At 42.7% G+C, this 17,173-nt stretch overlaps 1 protein-coding gene across 4 annotated transcripts in view; it reads right to left on the reverse strand.

Annotated features, from left to right (window-relative positions):
* The window catches only part of SLC27A1 (solute carrier family 27 member 1), a 46,405-nt gene that overhangs the window by 24,438 nt on the left and 4,794 nt on the right, over positions 1 to 17,173 (reverse strand). For all 4 annotated transcript variants that reach the window (XM_080996120.1, XM_080996121.1, XM_080996119.1 and 1 more), the window contains 7 exons: positions 15,024 to 15,191; positions 8,074 to 8,468; positions 6,521 to 6,682; positions 4,496 to 4,565; positions 3,570 to 3,661; positions 3,317 to 3,426; positions 703 to 912 (listed from right to left, as the gene is read on the reverse strand). In XM_080996120.1, coding sequence (XP_080852246.1) covers positions 703 to 912; positions 3,317 to 3,426; positions 3,570 to 3,661; positions 4,496 to 4,565; positions 6,521 to 6,682; positions 8,074 to 8,468; positions 15,024 to 15,190 — 1,206 coding nt within the window. In that variant the 5' untranslated portion in view covers position 15,191. Of the gene's footprint in view, positions 1 to 702; positions 913 to 3,316; positions 3,427 to 3,569; positions 3,662 to 4,495; positions 4,566 to 6,520; positions 6,683 to 8,073; positions 8,469 to 15,023; positions 15,192 to 17,173 lie in introns of those variants that run through there.

Consider the following 17,173-nt stretch of genomic DNA (forward strand, 5'->3'; position numbering starts at 1 on the left):
AGGCACTATCCAGCCCCAACGTAAGGGGGCAGGATCTTTTTTCTGTCCAGGGCCACCTTCCCTTGAGGGTCATTGTCAGGGACCACATGCTGTCCGTGCCTGAGGCTGAGGCCAGGGGAGGTCAGAGCAATCACCACCCCTCCCCCTCTCTTCCCCTCCTCCTTCCTTTCCTCCCAATGGAGAGGGAGAGGGATGGATGGAAGGAGAGGGATGGATTACACTTGCCAGAGATCTGAATTAATCACTTGCCTTCCCTGCCCCTCCTTCCACCACTTCCTCCATCTTGCGTTCCCCACCCTCCATTTTTCTATTCACAGCTTCCTTCTCTCCCTCCAGGCACTCCACCCCGACCCCCACTTGACATTAGGCCATGTTGCCCACTCCCATCCTGCATGAGTAAGAATTGTTGTTCAGGCCAAATTAACACAAACTTGAAAATCTCTCTTTCAAATGGCTTTCTAGGAGTGACTTTAATTAGACTGTGGCTACATAGAATTATGTTATCTTGACCTAGTTATTCTTTTGAGGCGATTGGTCCCCCCCCCCCCAATATTATATTACCATTTCTTTGTTGTTGTTTTATGACTGTAAGCCAGTCTGGACAGGAATAGCCCAAAAAAGCAGCCTAAAACTATTTCAAAATAAAGAATAAATTACAGACGCCTCCCAAATATATATTGCCATGGCAGCCCTTTAACATACCTTTCCATCCAAATTAGCAATGCTACAGTTACACTCTGTAGCCCCATAAAATTCCCCAATCTGTTTAATTTGGAAGCGTTGGGTGAAGTCTTCCCATATGGTAGGCCTCAAACCATTTCCTATTGCCAGTCGCACTTGGTGGTGTTTCTCTGCCTCCCGCACCGGTTGGTTCAGCAGATACCTGCAGATCTCCCCAATATACTGGATAATCTAAGAAGAACAAGACAGACTAGATTTGAAAGATTACTAAACCCTTTAGAAAATTAGGTCAAAATGCAACATTTCCAGAACTTTTGAAGAGACGGAGGAAGGATATCTGTTTTTCTGATTACTTTCAGGAGAAAATGGGCATAAGTTTTTTCTGTATATAAAAAATATTTTTACTACTTTAAGTATGGGGGGGGGGGGGAATGTATTACGAGTCCATTTGTCCAGAAAATACTGCATGGTTGAATGACTGAAAGCTTTAATTGATTAGCTTTCATATAAACAACCCCAGACTCTGTGTTCATCATCTGAGGCCCTCTTCATGCGCCTCCTCCACGAGAGGTCCAGAGGTGGCAACACAAGAACAGGTCTCCTATGAAGTGGCTCCCCATTTGTGAAATACTCTCCCCAGGGAGGTTTGCCTGGCCCCTTCATTATATATTTTTAAGTGCCAGGAAAAACACTCTTCTTCAACCAGGCTTTTTGCTGATTAGTATCTGTGGGAGTATTGTTTTGCTGTTGTTGTTTTTACTTATTTTGATCCTGTATTTTATTCTATTTTTATTATTTAGAAAGGTGCCATGGCATTTACAAACCATGGGCTGCTGCTCTTTCTAAGAATACAAGGCATTCCCCTTCTTCTCTCACACATGAACAAATGATTCTTCTGAGAACAAATGACTCTTCCTGCTGCAATACGTCCATGTATCATAAGATGAAGGAATGCTTTTGTCTTCAGAGCAATATTTTAATTCATATGAATATAAAATCTACTAATGAAAATGCGATTGACTAGTAAGATTTAGTAAAGTTATTCTAACCTCTTGGCCTACAGTAAAACTAAGAGAATCAGAGGAGGAAGCATAAGTGTTGCTACATGTTCACATGCAAGGGCACATTCAAACCAAATCCATAGTAATGCAACCATATAATGCAAGATTGTCTTGGAAATAGCCACAAAAGCTACCTATTGCTCAGACACAATTCTGACACAGTACTACAAGGAAGTCAGACATTTCATCTGGTCCAGTGTTATGCCTGGTGGTGAGCTTGGAATTCTATATGGTGGGGCAGTCTACAAATACTTTTTATAAATCAATAAATATGCACAGCACTTCCAAGAATAAGTGAAGCCTAGTACTACAAGGAAATGCTAGGAGATGAGGTCAGCTTAAAGAATCAGTTCTTGATCAATGCAACAGGGGAGAGGAAAAATCAATCCAGCACTTTCCTTGATGAGTGCCACACAAGACACTGGCAGCAGCAAGAGTGTTAGAAATGGGATTAGCTTTCTCACTATGTAAGCCTCTCCGTGTTACCCAATATAGCTACACAGTCGTACCTCCGCTTACGTATCCTTCCGGTTACGTAAACTTCGGGATACGTAAGCGGCAAACCCAGAAGTATATTTCCGGGTTTTTGCCGAGCGTGCATGCGCGGAAGCAGTCTCTCCGGTTGCAAAAACCTCAGGATCCGGCCGGACATCTGGAATGGATCCCGTCAGCAACTGGAGGTACCACTGTATCTGGAATGGGAGGGCAAACGGTCAAGGGATTCCCTGCTGGAATCTTCCTTTGCAAGGAAATTCTGAAAGCAAGAAGCACATGAAGCTGCTAGCCAGGCACTGGAGTCAAATGCAGTTCTGGAAGACAAGGGCCAGCAGCTATGTATTCGACTTAATTCATTGCCACACCTCCAATAAAGGGACAAGAGACTGTCCATCTCTATTCAGAGGTGGCTATTCATGAGGCAAAGTGAAGTGGCTGCCTCAGGTAGCAGATCCCCAAGTGCCATTAGGAGTGGCAGAGTGAGACAGAGAGTTCTGAACCATAGGACATAATCCACTGAGATGCAGGAAGGATGATAGTTGGACTTTCCACCACAGCCTCATCATGACTTGAGTGTGTAACTAATTCACTTTAGCACCTACAAACCACCAGGGTTTGAATGACTCCTGCCTGTCCATGGGCGTCTCTTGGCAAGAAAAACTAGCTTTAGCTGGATAGGCAGCTAAAGGCACCTGCAAAGGTTTAGGGTGGGTACAGATCACAATATTTGGACGGGAACCCTTCCTAATTATTTATGCTCAGGAGAACCCAAGTACTCTGGATCACAGGAACATCCACAATGTTTAATGTGCCAATACCAATTGCCCTTCAGTGACTGAAACAGCTTTGGGATCTTATAAATCCAGCTGAAACAGGGATTTGCAAAGAACTAGTGCACACATATCATTTGGAGTACCCCATTTACCTCAAGGTAATTTCTGATTTCATTCCTGTTAAAGGGTCTTCTTGATCTTTTTGAGCTGGAGCTTTCTTTCCAAGCAGACCCTCCCCACAAATGCATTTGCTCCCACCTCCTACAAACTGTGGTGCCTACAAGCAGAGTTTGGGGCTCTCCTTACTGTGCACTTGTATTTCACACAGTCATCCCAGAAGCGACTGGCAGAAAATTTCTTCCTAATCACTACAGTCAGGCCATGGATCACACACTGGCCAGCACCCATGATATTCCCTAAGAGAAAGAGAGAAAGGTTGTCAGCATGGCGGGTTTGCCATGAACCTGGAGGACAGCATCATCTTTAAACAACAGAGTGCCCCCAGCAACGCCAGAGCAAGCCTCCATAACTAAAACAAGCAGCAGAAACTATGGCCTACCTGCTGAGTGATACAGTGGTAGACAGTTATAGATTATGTCATTGGGGGTCATTCTGTAGGCATAATAACCAAAAGCTGCTATTCGGTAATATCTGCAAGGAAACAAAAAGCATGTATGAATTTAGGTCACTTAATACTATCTAGCAGTAGCAAGAAGAAAGTAAGTATTTGGTAAAAAGGACAATTTCAGCTCACATAAGCAGACTTTCTAAAGCAACAACACAAGAACATGCAGGCAATGTAACAAAGGAGACTATTTTCAGGATCCTATTTCGTGTTCACAGGTACATCTAAGAAAAAAGCTGCAGAAGGTACTAACCCCATGATGAAGGCTCCTGCATGATTTCTATCCATAAGATCCAAAATAGTCCCCCCCACGCACCCACACACTACAAGAGGAGAAATCAAATTCTCTCAGGGAGCCCTGTTTCCATAGATAACACTCTCAGCGTTTTATATTATTATGGAATTCATTTCCACCTGGCCCTCAGCGTTTCTTACTTTTTCTCTGTGAAGGAACTGCAGTCCATAATCAAACCAATGGTCTGGCTTGATATAACATAGCTTCCTACATTTGTATATGTGATTAGGCACAGGGTCACTATCCTAAGGGTGACTATGTATACAATGGGAAGTGGGGAAGAGATGCAACACACATCTGGTGCAATGGGCCCAACAATATCAGAAAGCTGCACAAGCTGCATTTCATTGCTCCTGCTGCCTCCTCTCAATTATTCAAAGACAGGAAGGAAATGTTATGCCTTCTTCCAAGAAGACAGCTGTAAAGACAAGTGTCTGGCAACCTACTGTCCAGTAGTGCTTCTTGGATATTTGTGTACATATTAAAAAATAATAATCACAAATTAAAAACTATACTGAACATTGGCAGACCAAGTTCCCAGGACAGTCACGTTGATGCTCCTCACCTGCTATGCACCACAATGGCAGCCTTGGGCATTCCAGTTGTGCCAGAGGTGTAGATGTAGAACAGCCGATCTAGGAAGAAAATACAGAAGTGGAGCATGAGTGAGACATTCAGCTTTTGTCTCCTTGATCCTTGCCCATCCTGGCTAATAAAAGTGAGCCAGGAAGGGCTGGGTGATGGGCTCTACGGGGTGGTGAATGCTTCCCTCTGCGAGGCAGCCTTCCCAGACCTGCTGAAAGAGGCGGTCATTAAACCGCTTCTTAAAAAAACATCTTTAGACCTGGCCAGTATGGCCAACTATTGCCCAGTCTCAAATTTACCATTCTTGGGCAAGGTGATTGAGCGGGTGGTTGCTGAACAACTCCAAGCATGCCTGGAGGATGCGGACCATTTGGATCCCTTCCAATCGGGATTCAGGCCTCATCAAGGGATGATCTCCGGTGAGTTAGGAACAAAGGTGAGAGCTGCTTCCTAGGTCTCCTGGATCTCTCAGCAGCCTTTGACACCATCAACCATAACATCCTTCTGGACCGTCTAGAAGGGCTGGGAGCTGGGGGCACTGTTATACAGTGGTTCCGCTCCTTTCTCCTGGGCCGTGTCCAGAAAGTGGTGTTGGGGGATGAGTGTTCAGACCCCTGGGCTCTCACTTGAGGGGTGCCTCAGGGTTCTGTCCTCTCCCCCATGCTTTTTAACATCTATATGAAGCCGCTGGGAGAGATCATCAGGGGGTTTGGGCTGGGTGTTTTTCAGTATGCAGATGACACCCAGCTCTACCTCTCTTTTAAATCAGAACCAGTGAAGGCGGTGAATATCCTGTGTGAGTGCCTGGAGGTGGTTGGAGGATGGATGGCGGCTAACAGAATGAGGTTGAATCCTGACAAGACAGAAGTTCTGCTTTGGGGGGACAGGGGGCGGGTGGGTGTGTGGGACTCCCTGGTCCTGAATGGGGTAACTGTGCCCCTGAAGGACCAGGTGCGCAGCCTGGGAGTCATTTTGGACTCACAGCTGTCCATGGAGGCGCAGGTTAATACTGTGCCCAGGGCAGCTGTCTACCAGCTCCACCTGGTACGCAGGCTGAGACCCTTCCTGCCCGCGGACTGTCTCGCCAGAGTGGTGCATGCTCTAGTTATCTCCCTCTTGGACTACTGCAATGTGCTTTACGTGGGGCTACCTTTGAAGGTGACCCGGAAACTGCAATTAATACAGAATGTGGCAGCTAGACTGGTGACTGGGAGTGGCTGACTGGACCACATAACACCGGTCCTGAGAGATCTTCATTGGCTCCCAGTACGTTTCCAAGCACAATTCAAAGTGTTGGTGCTGACCTTTAAAGCCCTAAACGGCCTCGGTCCTGTATTCCTGAAGGAGCGTCTCCACTCCCATCGTTCAGCCTGGACACTGAGGTCCAGCGCCGAGAGCCTTCTGGCAGTTCCCTCATTGCAAGAAGTGAGGTTACAGGGAACCAGAAGGAGGGACTTCTTGGTAGTGGTGCCCGCCCTGTGGAACGCCCTCCCATCAGATGTGAAGGAAATAAGCAGCTACCTTATCTTTAAAAGACACCTGAAGGAAGCCCTGTTTAGGGAAGTTTTAAATATTTAATGCTGTATTGTTTTTAACACTCGACTGGGAGCCGCCCCAAGTGGCTGGGGAAACTCAGCCAGATGGGGAGGGTATAAATAATAAATTATCATCATCATCATTATCATCTACCTTGGTAAACTACTTATCTCCGAGACAGCTGTTCTAAAAAAAACAGAACAGAACAATAAGCAGAAGGTAAAAGTGACCTGTGGTGGCCCACAGCCCAGGTTGCAAGATGCAGTTATGCTCTTTTGACCCAGCAAACAGCCCTGAGGTTATAAGCTTTCAATTTCCATGCCTTCCTGAAACCAGGACAGGTGCTGGCTGAGACATCTAGTAACATGATGAAAGGTCCCGTGAATCAGTGTCTGTCAGACGCTCCTGCTGGACTATGCAGGATAATCTGATTCATTAGGGAAAGGCGTGTGGTTGTATGGAAACATACCATCTAATCCCTTGGCTGGAACCTGAGTTGGAGGAGATGTTGCTGCCTTAGCCAGAAGAGGGTCCAGGTGTTTGGTGCCTGGAGGAACCAATTCAGGTTTGAAGTCTCCAGAGCAGAACTTGACCATATTTTTCCCCAATGTCCCATTCACTTCAGATATTGCTGCAAAACATAGTCAGCCTTACAAGAAGCTCAAAACAGTAGGTACCCAAGGGCAAATAGTTTTCAGAATCTAATTTTGAGAAGATGCCAAACTACAGCTTGTGGGAATTCTGTTTATGTCAAAAGAACAATAAACCCAAATGTAAATTTTCATGCCATGCTTACAATAATGATATTCAAATTATGCTAATTGCATGCAAGAAAAGATGCAGGCTAGCCTTCTCAACAGCAATGCCCTGGAACCACACCTAGCATGTTCTTGCTACCATTATCTAGGAATGGCACACACACACACACACACACACACACACAGACCTACTCCCTGCAATAAAGGCCACAGGCACACAAACCCACCTGCTGCAGATATACAGAAGATATACTAAAGTATTTGTATCCTGCCATTTGAACTAGAGATCTTTCTATCAATGCTGATGGGGGAGGGGTCTTTTTAAATTGCTACTTTCTCCAGCTTTTAAAGTATAAAACCTCCCAAAACAATTAGCAGCATTCATAAACAATATAGCATCAATAAAGATTGATACAATACAACAGAAGAGCATTTTAAGAGCCCAATAAATGCATCAGTCAAACTAAACAACCTGTAAAAAGATTGGAAAGATATCAGAGATGGGACTAGCTGAGATTCCCTGAGGGCTGAAATCCAAAGACAAGGAACCACAACCAAAAATGCCTTTTTACAGGCATATTGCCTCATATGATGTAGGGACAACAGTAGGGATTCTTCAGGTGAGGATCTTAAAACCTAAACAGGCTTGTGTGGAAAGTTTTTGAGGTATCCTTTATATAAGCCATTTTATTCTAATAGTGTTTCTATATATGTACTGTTCTGGTTGTACACTGCCCTGTGTGTTTTACTGAAGGGTGCATAGAAAATGTCAACATAATTAAAATATTAATGAATATAGTTGTGCTCCTCCTAGCAGAAGACTGAAGCTAAATGTCCATTTTGGGGGCCAGGTGGGTGATGGGTATGAAGTGGAGGATTAGGGTCTGAGAAGCCCCTTGACACCAATCTACCGTTCTGCTTCTACTTCCAGACCACACTGGCTTCTGCACAGTACACACAGAGGAGAGAGCAAGAGAAACCTGCTCCCACTTCTGGCACCAAGGAAATGATGGGCATGTTAGCACTGCCTTGAGATGACCCATTCCGTAACAGATCAACCAATTCAACCTTGGCAAATATTACTAAGAGCCAAATTACCACAGTGCAATTGCAGATCTTCAGTTGGACACCTGAGGAAGTGAGCAGCTTTCAAGTATTTCCTCCAGAGAAATCAATCTTCTCCCCCTCCTCACAAAACAAAAGTGTAGTTCCTCTGAGTGCAACAAGAAGTGCTTAAGGAGCAGCAAACCAAATGGAATCCCACCTGTTGACAGCTCTCCGCCAAAGATGATGGCTTTTGCCCCTGATGTTTTCACACAGTAAGTCAGAGAATCAAGACGCAAGTTGAAGTTGATGAGGGCTGCCTCAATGCCCACTTTGGCCATCCCTAGCCAGAAGCCTACAAACTCAGGTCGACTCTCCATAAAGATGGCAATGACATCACCAACTCGAAAGCCTTGCTGGTAGAAGAAGTTGGCCACAGCATTAGAATATTCATCCAGATGCCGGAAAGTCCATTTCTCATCAGTAGCTTCATAGATAAAGGCCACTTTTTCTGGATGTCGGCGGACCACATCCTGGAATATCTTGGGGACATTGCTCTTGGCTTTCCGGTGCCAGTACAATTTATATTTAACCTGTATGAGCACCGACAGCCCCCTGCAACAAGGAAAATCTAGTTACAATAGCACTTAACACAATGCTCCCTGCTCAGAGGGAAAGGCAGCAATATACCAGAGTATTGTCTTGTCCAGATACTCATTCTTCAAGATACAGACTTCACAGATATTAACTTCATTTAAGGAGCTACTTATATTGTGCCTGACCCACAGTCAGTTCCATGCCGAAATTACTTCATACAAAAAATAAATAAATAAAATTTCTGCATCTAAGCATTCTAAATTCTACACCCAGCTAAGTATGCATTCACCCTCCTTACTTTGAGAAAATAATACAAGTTTGTTTTCACTATTTTGCACATTTTAGACTTTAATAGGCCTGTGGAGAGGCGAAGAGCTAGTCAGAGCATACAGACTTTCCCAACCAGTGAAAAATGTAGTCACACACCTCTCTGGCTTCTTGAGATTTCATCAAGTGTCATCCACACATCTTCAATCACATCTTCCGTCATAAGGGCTAGAAATTTGTTTTTGTTTTTAAAAAGCCAGTATTTTTGAGGAAGCTGACTTTTATGTCCAATATCACGTTCTGGACTTGTTCTGCCCTCAGCTGCAGCATACAGACATAAATATCCTCAGTTCATCTAACCAAGTATATTTATGTCTTGACAGCTACTGGTACTTGGTGCTTCAAAGGAAGCAACAATTTAAACTACTGTACTGGGAACTTGTGCCACAATCTACCCTCAATTAACAATTCCCAACACTCAAGATTTTCAAAGGCTGAACCCTTAGATATTATAGCTCCTGATATCTTAGCTTATAAGCACCAATGGTTCAAAATTCTCTGCATGAAACAGAGTCTGTTGTCAATGCAGAAAGGCATTTGTCTATTGCAGGGATGCCCAAATGGTTGACCGCAATCGACAGGTCGATCTCCAGTTGATAGCGGTCGATCACCGGCTCAATTTCCTCTGCGGGGGAAAAAGAACATCCAGCCCTGCCCCCTCTCTCTGTCCTTCATTTACGCACAATTGCAAAAACAGAAGACGGAGTTGTTGCTGGCCGGTTTATTGTTTGGTTAGTGATTTATGGCATCCCCCCCCCCCAAAAAAAAAACAGAAGAGCTTTTGGTTTCCCACCTAAAAAAAGCTCACCAACTTTGGGTCTCTCCCCCCCCCCCATGGGTAGATCACTGCCAGTTTTTTATTCTGGGAGTAGATCGCAGTCTCTTGGGAGTTGGACGTCCCTGTATTGAAATTAAAATCTGGTTCTAGCCAAAGTTGAGGAGGGGCACTCTACAAACCAAAAAGACATACTGAATGTTAAGTATTTCTTACACAAGTACATACAAATAAAGTTTGTTTGTTTGTTGTTTCATTCACTGTGAGATAATGTATAGCTGCCTCTTTGCTGCTTCCTGCTTAACTCACATTTTGGAGTACTAAGAAGCAATGGTCTGTGGTATCCCACCCTGCCTATTTAATGCCAAGTGTTACGTGGGAGATTTGGGAAAATTTCTACAACAACATCTTCCAGATAAATTGTTTCAAGTTTGGTTATCTTACTGTGAATTGTTTTAATGAAGTGTTGCATTTGGAGGTTAGGGGTTTAAAAACAAAAGACTTCTAGTTCTGTGATAGCTGGGAATGTTTTTTATACCTTCGAATGGTTATACACCATAAGAGTTCAGAAGGTAATGATCTCCAGCTAATGGGAAGGAACAGAGAGCATTTGGAGCCAATATGCAGTTTTGAATTTGAAAAAAAAAATATTTTGAGCTGTCAGGAGTGTCAACTTGCATAAAACATTGGGGAGGGGGGCCAAGTATGCCCTGCCCCACATATATGATCACAAGACGCAGTGCACCCACACCATTTGAATGGCAATGCCCATCAACTTTGGGTGGGCCTGGCTGCCTTAAATATTTTAGGGGGGGCTGAAGAGTCCTCGGTCCCTGGGAGCTGGCTGTATATTTAAAAAAAACTTCTCTGCAACTGAAAGCTTGAAAACTGAGATTTTAACACTTGCAAATTTTTCATTAGATTCTCTTATAATCTTAGGGCACAAGAATTAGGCTCATAGTAGCCCCTTGAAACAAGGTACGCATTGGTTTCTGGCCTGCAACGTGCAGCTGCCATGCACAGAATTAAGTTGTACATGTCATTGCAAGCCTCCATTGGTGCATTAGGTGGAAGGGGGACTGTAGATGCTGTTGGTCTTAGTATTACAGCCTGACAACACTTCCAGCATCTTTTAACAAGGTCCACTTGGCACCAAACCCTCCCTTCTGTGGCTTTGTCCCAATTTGTAAATAGTATATATGAAATAATATACAACAGAGGAAATCATTTACAGAATGCCCTTCATTCCCAACCAAGCATGGAGACAGGACACAACCCAGCCAGCAGAATACACGATGTGCACTCAGAAGGTGCAGGTTCAATCCCTTGATCAAAAGAAATCAGAGAGCTGCAACAAGTTAGAGTATAAAACAGCTTCATAATGTATTAAAACATGTCAGTCAACTAGTGCAACTAAAGTAAAAATGTCTCCTTGAAGTGGACATGGTAGAGCACCCAAACAGACCTGAGCCCCAATACTTCATTTTAAAAATCAATTCAAAACATTTGATTAAAAATTGTAACATATGCTGGAACTACAGCATTTCACAGAAAAAAATCACTACTACCGGTAATTTTCATTTACTTTATTACAGAAGGTTTTCCTGTAGTTTGTGCCCATTTTGATGAATGGGCAAGGTGAATCAGAATGGGAAGAAAAGGGAGTGGAGAAAGGAGGAACACTTTGCAATTTAAATGCTGTATTTTCAGGTTCAATTTGTGTCTGAAAGCAACAAGGAGCAAGCAAAATTAACTATTTGTAGAAGGGCTCTTAAAGATGACTCAAAGCAAATTATATTGCATACACCCCATCCAGTCAGGGTTATGAGACATTAAGAATTATATTGACAAAAATTGGATAAAAGATGAACACCACCGCTAGCAGCACAACCTTAGGGATATTTGCTTAGGAGTAAACCAACAGAGTTTAAAAGTAAGTATGAATAGGATTGTATTTTAAGACTGCTGCACAATGCATGCTTAATCAGAAGGTAACCCTTCCAAATTCAATGAAGCTCACTGCTTCATAATTGTACTCAGGACTGCTGTGTTAATTATCTGCTATCCTGACTTTTAGTCTATACCAAACACTGAAAGCAACTTTTTGGTGTGGGTAACTGATCTTTCTGGTTTTTTGGATAATTTAAAACATCTTCCATTGTACAGTGGTACCTTGGTTCTCGAACTTAATCCACTCCAGGAGTCTGTTCGACTCCCGAAACAGTCTGAAAACTAAGGTGCGGCTTCCAATTGGCTGCAGGAGCTTCCTGCACTCAAGAGGAAGCTGCATCGGACATCCAGTATCTGAAAAACGTTCGCAAACTGGAACACTTACTTCCGGGTTTGCGGTCTTTGGGAGCCGATTTGTTCAACAACTAAGCCGTTTGAGAACCAAGGTACCACTGTAATGGACAATTATGATCAATTTCGAAGTCGGAATTCCTTTTAGACTCATCAGGAAGATAATGAAAAGTGCCACAGCATCAAGACATGACTAACAGGGCTGCACTAAACACATTCTGTACCAAAAATGTCATTTGCTGTTGATCTAAGGAAGACTGCCCAGAGGATTAGACCGCCAATACAAATCAATAACATAAAAAAAATAAAAAAATCCTACACATCCCTCCTGAGTGAAGCAGGAGCCTTGAGGAACTGGGGAGAAGAGAGACTGGTTTAGTAATAGGCTGTTGGCATTTCACCAAACGAGGCTTGCCTGTCACAGTGACCCTGCCCTCAGCTCTGCCAGAAAAGAAACAGAAGAGTCTTTGGAAGCTTTAGCTGCACTTTCCACATTCTTAAGGGGGCTTTATTCTCTCCTGTTATTTCTCACTTGCCATGCAATGAGAGGAAGCAGAGATCCAGAGGACACTGAAAACCACTGTAAGAAGTGAAGCAGTCTTTGAGAATGCAGCAGCCCTACATCCATTGACAACACAGGAATCTCAAGGATATATAATCTTGAAGAAAATAGGTGTCAATTTCAATTACAGAGCAAGGCACACAGGAGAGCAGTATGGATCTAACAGTTTATATCTTCAACCAAAAAAGCTCATCTATGGTTGTTTAGATGATTCTTCTTGTTTCTGCCATTCTTGTGATTCTTTTGTACAGTGGTACCTCAGGTTACAGACGCTTCAGGTTACAGACTCCGCTAACCCAGAAATAGTACCTCGGATTAAGAACTTTACTTCAGGATGAGAACAGAAATCGTGCAGCAGTGGCGCGGCAGCAGCGGGAGGCCCCAGTAGCCAAAATGTTACCTCAGGTTAAGAACAGTTTCAGGTTAAGTACTGACCTCCAGAACGAATTAAGTTCTTAACCCGAGGTACAACTGTATTTGTTCTTTTATATGGTTGCATTGGTGGTTTTTCATTTATATTATAGTACAGTGGCGAGCAGATTGAAAATATTTTGAATAATAATAAAACAAAGATCAAGATACCCATATATACACATAAACTCCACACAGAATTCATGTTAATTTCTAGGTGTAAGTTATTTCCAAGTAGGAATTTGAATTTGGCTTTAAAATTATTTCCCCTTTCAAACTTTTAATTTATCTAATTTGGATTCTGAAACATACAAATGAGATTTATCTTCTTTTATTATCACAACAATAGCATGATGTACATTGGACCAAGAATTAGTACCTGGCCCATGGATGTAGCCAAGGGGGAGCTGCCCCCCCCAATCAAGTAAAGCAATATAAATACTTAACTAACTGACCAATCACATTGGCTCTGCCCCCCTTTCAAAAGTCCTGTGCCCCAACAAAGATCCTGGCTACGCCGATGACCGGGCCCCAAGCTTCATGGGTGAGTAGAATTTCTCAACATTTCTCATTATGTGTAATTTCAGGATTCTTCACATTAACACCATTTATGGTTTTGAGCAGACAAATAGCTAACAAAACTTTAAGCAACCTTCTCTCCCACCTGCTACCCACCACAAATTAGTTCTCCCTTCAAGGTCGCAGCCTCCTGTGGGAGCATTTCCTTTCAAAATGGAATCAGAAAAATTATTTTCACAACATTTAGTTCAGCCCCAAATCTACCTCTAACCACTCAGTTGCAACAGCTGAGGAATGGAATTTTATCAATAATATTTTATCTGCTTTTAACTGTGTATTTCCATATCAACAGCTTAGAGTCTTAGGAAGTGAGAGATGTCTCTTTCAGATGTACAGTGGTACCTCGGGTTACATATGCTTCAGGTTACAGACTCCACTAACCCAGAAATAGTACCTTGGGTTAATAACTTTGCTTCAGGATGAGAACAGAAATCGCGCAGCAGCAGCAGGAGGCCCCATTAGCTAAAGTGGTGCTTCAGGTTAAGAGCAGTTTCAGGTTAAGAACAGACCTCCGGAACAAACCAAGTTCTTAACCCGAGGTACCACTGTATATGAATGGTATGGTACTTTGCTTCTGAAGCAATCTAGCAAATGCTTCACACACTGTTTCATTTCACAGTAAGAGTATTTCCATTCATGTGGGTGACCCGTTCAACTCTGTCCCCATAGCTTTGTCCCCAGACCCGTAGCTTTGTCCCCAGATAAACCAACCTTGGGTCACTTTCCTCATAAGTACAGTACACAAGACTGAATAAACAGAAGATTTAGAATGTTGTACCTTGATCATCTTTGGATTTATCAGCAGCAATAAAGCCAATTTAGCACAAGTTCCACTTCCACTGAAGTCCTTAGCACACTGAGCCATATACAGGTCTATCGGGTGTGAGAACACCTGTATTATTTATGGCATAAGTGGCAAACCCTTTTCAGCCTGAGGGCCACACTGAGCGTCAGCCACCTGTCCAAGCAGCATTGGGCATGGCCAAAGGATATGTGTGCGTACAGGCACACTACAAATACAGCCTGTAGTAGCTAGCATGGCTGAGGCTGCATTGCTCTTCCACCTCTCCAACATCGTGTGTCACTGCTGATACCAAAAGGGAGAGAGGAAAAGACAAGGCAGCATGGAACTCAACATGGTTTTTGGCTCAGCAAGATAGCTAATCTAATGCCCTGTGCAGAGCTTCCTGTGACTGCATCCAGCACAACACAACACAGGCAGCACACATGCACTCGCTACACAAGCACATTCACAACACACAGTTTTTTCACCAGACATGTAACCACAAAGTACACTCATCCTTTTCTCTCGTTCTCCACACTCATGTGCACACGCAGCATTGCCAACCCTCACCACTCCAGTGCTGGGATGAGAGTGTCTGGAAATGTTGTGTTTTATACTCTTAAAGATCAGGCTCCAATCTTAGTTCTATGGTGCTCAGTGCAAAGATCAGAAAGAAAAACCCTCTATGTGCACTTTTGTTTAATTTCCTGATCAGAGGGCTGGTGAGCCACTTCTCACGGCATGAGGGGCCAGATCTGTGCCACAAGTTGGCCAACCCTGATTGATGTAAACAACAAACGAGCACATTACGATGCAAGAGGAAGTTGTACTTACAGGAGATCTCTCAAGGCTGTTTTAAAGATGATCCGGAGAAATGTCCAGCCACCAGTGCCAATGTAAATGCCCAGAGCAACTGCAATACTCCATGACCAGGCCAAGCCAAAAAAACGCATCAGGCCAAGAGAACCAAGTGAGGCAGTGCAAACGCCAATCATACGCATTCTAGAGAAAGAAATAGGCTTCAGTGTTAACCACTAAGTTCATTTGTTTTGCATCAACATTTTATTAAGTATGCAGTTGAGCAGTGTTAGAAACTCAAGATATATAAGCGAGACGCCAAATGGCTCCTTAAACCAGGATTAGCCGGGGGTCATTCCACGTCGGTTCAACATGGTCACGCCACCCACTTTCTCGGATTTTGATGAAACTTGGTGTACACCCTTCCCTTATGGTTGAAAGAAACCCCCTTAATTCCCCCCCATCTCAAACGGTTTTAATTTTATAGCACTTCAAAATTTCGTGAAATCTGTGTTTCTGTCCCTCTTGAGATCCTTGGCCTTGTGTGCATTTTATTGTTTTTCTCCATAACCAATGATCAGATCTCTTTGAATTTTTACACAGAGATCAATAACATGATGAGGATTTCAGGAAAAAATACACCAGCACTCAAAAGATCTTATAAATGCCTTAAAAAAATGTATAAATGTAGCTTTTCTGCTGGAAAAACTAGATTTAGGAAACCTAAATTTTCAGCATTAGGGCACGATGCAATCAAAAGTTTTTGATGGCGAAAATTATTGCAAAGTCATGCTCTTTCTCAACAAAGAATAAAATTTCTCTTATGTCTTGTAACAAAACTTTACGTTTTTTGGACATCGTGGGGGGGGGGGGGAATGGCTACTGGGTACAACTTTCCTACAATCCATAGCTGTAAAAGAAAAAAATAATGAAACAAAGTTCATCTTAAAATCTAAAATAATATTGGTGATTACAGGGTTGTTGTTGTTTTTTCAAAAGTGCAGACTTGTTTTCAGTTTTGGGGTATTTAAAACTATGAAAATTGGCTATATCATGAAATCAATCTAAAAAAAATTCGGTCAGAAACTTTAAATGCTGACATGTAAGGAAATAAGACCTAGCAAGAAAAATATTAAAAGTATGTAAAATTATGCATTATATTCAATTATGAGTACATCAAACCATTTTTATTTTTATTTTAGATTGCCACTGAACACTGCCTGGAAACTTTCTCTGATCCCGTATGTAGCACCTCCCAAAAGACTATAATGTTTCCTAGGTACAATTCAAGGTGCTGGGCTTGACTGAGAAACCTTGAAGACAAGGGAGACTGCCTTCTTCTCTTGTGAACGCCAAGATCAACAAATGGGTATTTAACAATGCCATCCACACACTATGTTCTGATGCAAGTAATGAACAGAAAGGCTGTCCGTTAACTGAAGCACAAGCCTGAGTATCATTCCCAAAAGTTACAAATACTCATTTCATTTTTTTACTTAGTGAAGGCTAAGGTAGCCAAGGTGAGAACTTTCACACTGAATATACTTAAATCCATTTTTAGTCCTGAGTCTTCAAGCTTGGAGAAAGAACACATTTTATGAACGAATGAATGAAAGCTTAATGAAGGATTTGAAACAGGATGAGCAAGTAAGTTACTTGGCGAATAGAAAGGAGCAACTTGTTCCAGAAATAGGGAACGGCATGCTAGAAGGATACAAAGACAGGAGTGGCAAAAGGGAACAAAGGAGAATCAGTGTGAAATGGAAAAAATGCCAAAGGGCAAAAATTACAGCACAGACTAAGGGGGTGAGAGGAGTTCTTTTTTTTAAAAAAAGTAAAAATATTTCAATACAGATATTTGGATTGAATTCTTTATAATTATTGTAATAACAAAAAGGAATATTAATTCTAAAGCCAGTAAACCTAGCATCTTATATACAGTGTTAGAAACTCAGATATGTAAGTTAGGTGCCAAATGGCTCCTTAAGCCAGGGTTACAGTTGCCGAAACAGAATGCCTAGATGCCATTTTGAGGCCGTCCGGCTCAAAAGCCATGTTTTTCAATACAGCTTGTTGGTTCCTGAAATTCATTCTGATTGTGCAGAAGAACTGATACAATTCTACAGGACATGTTGCTAGTGTGTGAAAACAGTCAAGACCCAAGGATTCCCAGGCATGCACCTCCA

This window comes from Podarcis pityusensis (genome assembly GCF_964106645.2).
Source record: "Podarcis pityusensis genome assembly, chromosome: 2".
NCBI classification, from domain to species: Eukaryota; Metazoa; Chordata; class Lepidosauria; order Squamata; family Lacertidae; genus Podarcis; species Podarcis pityusensis.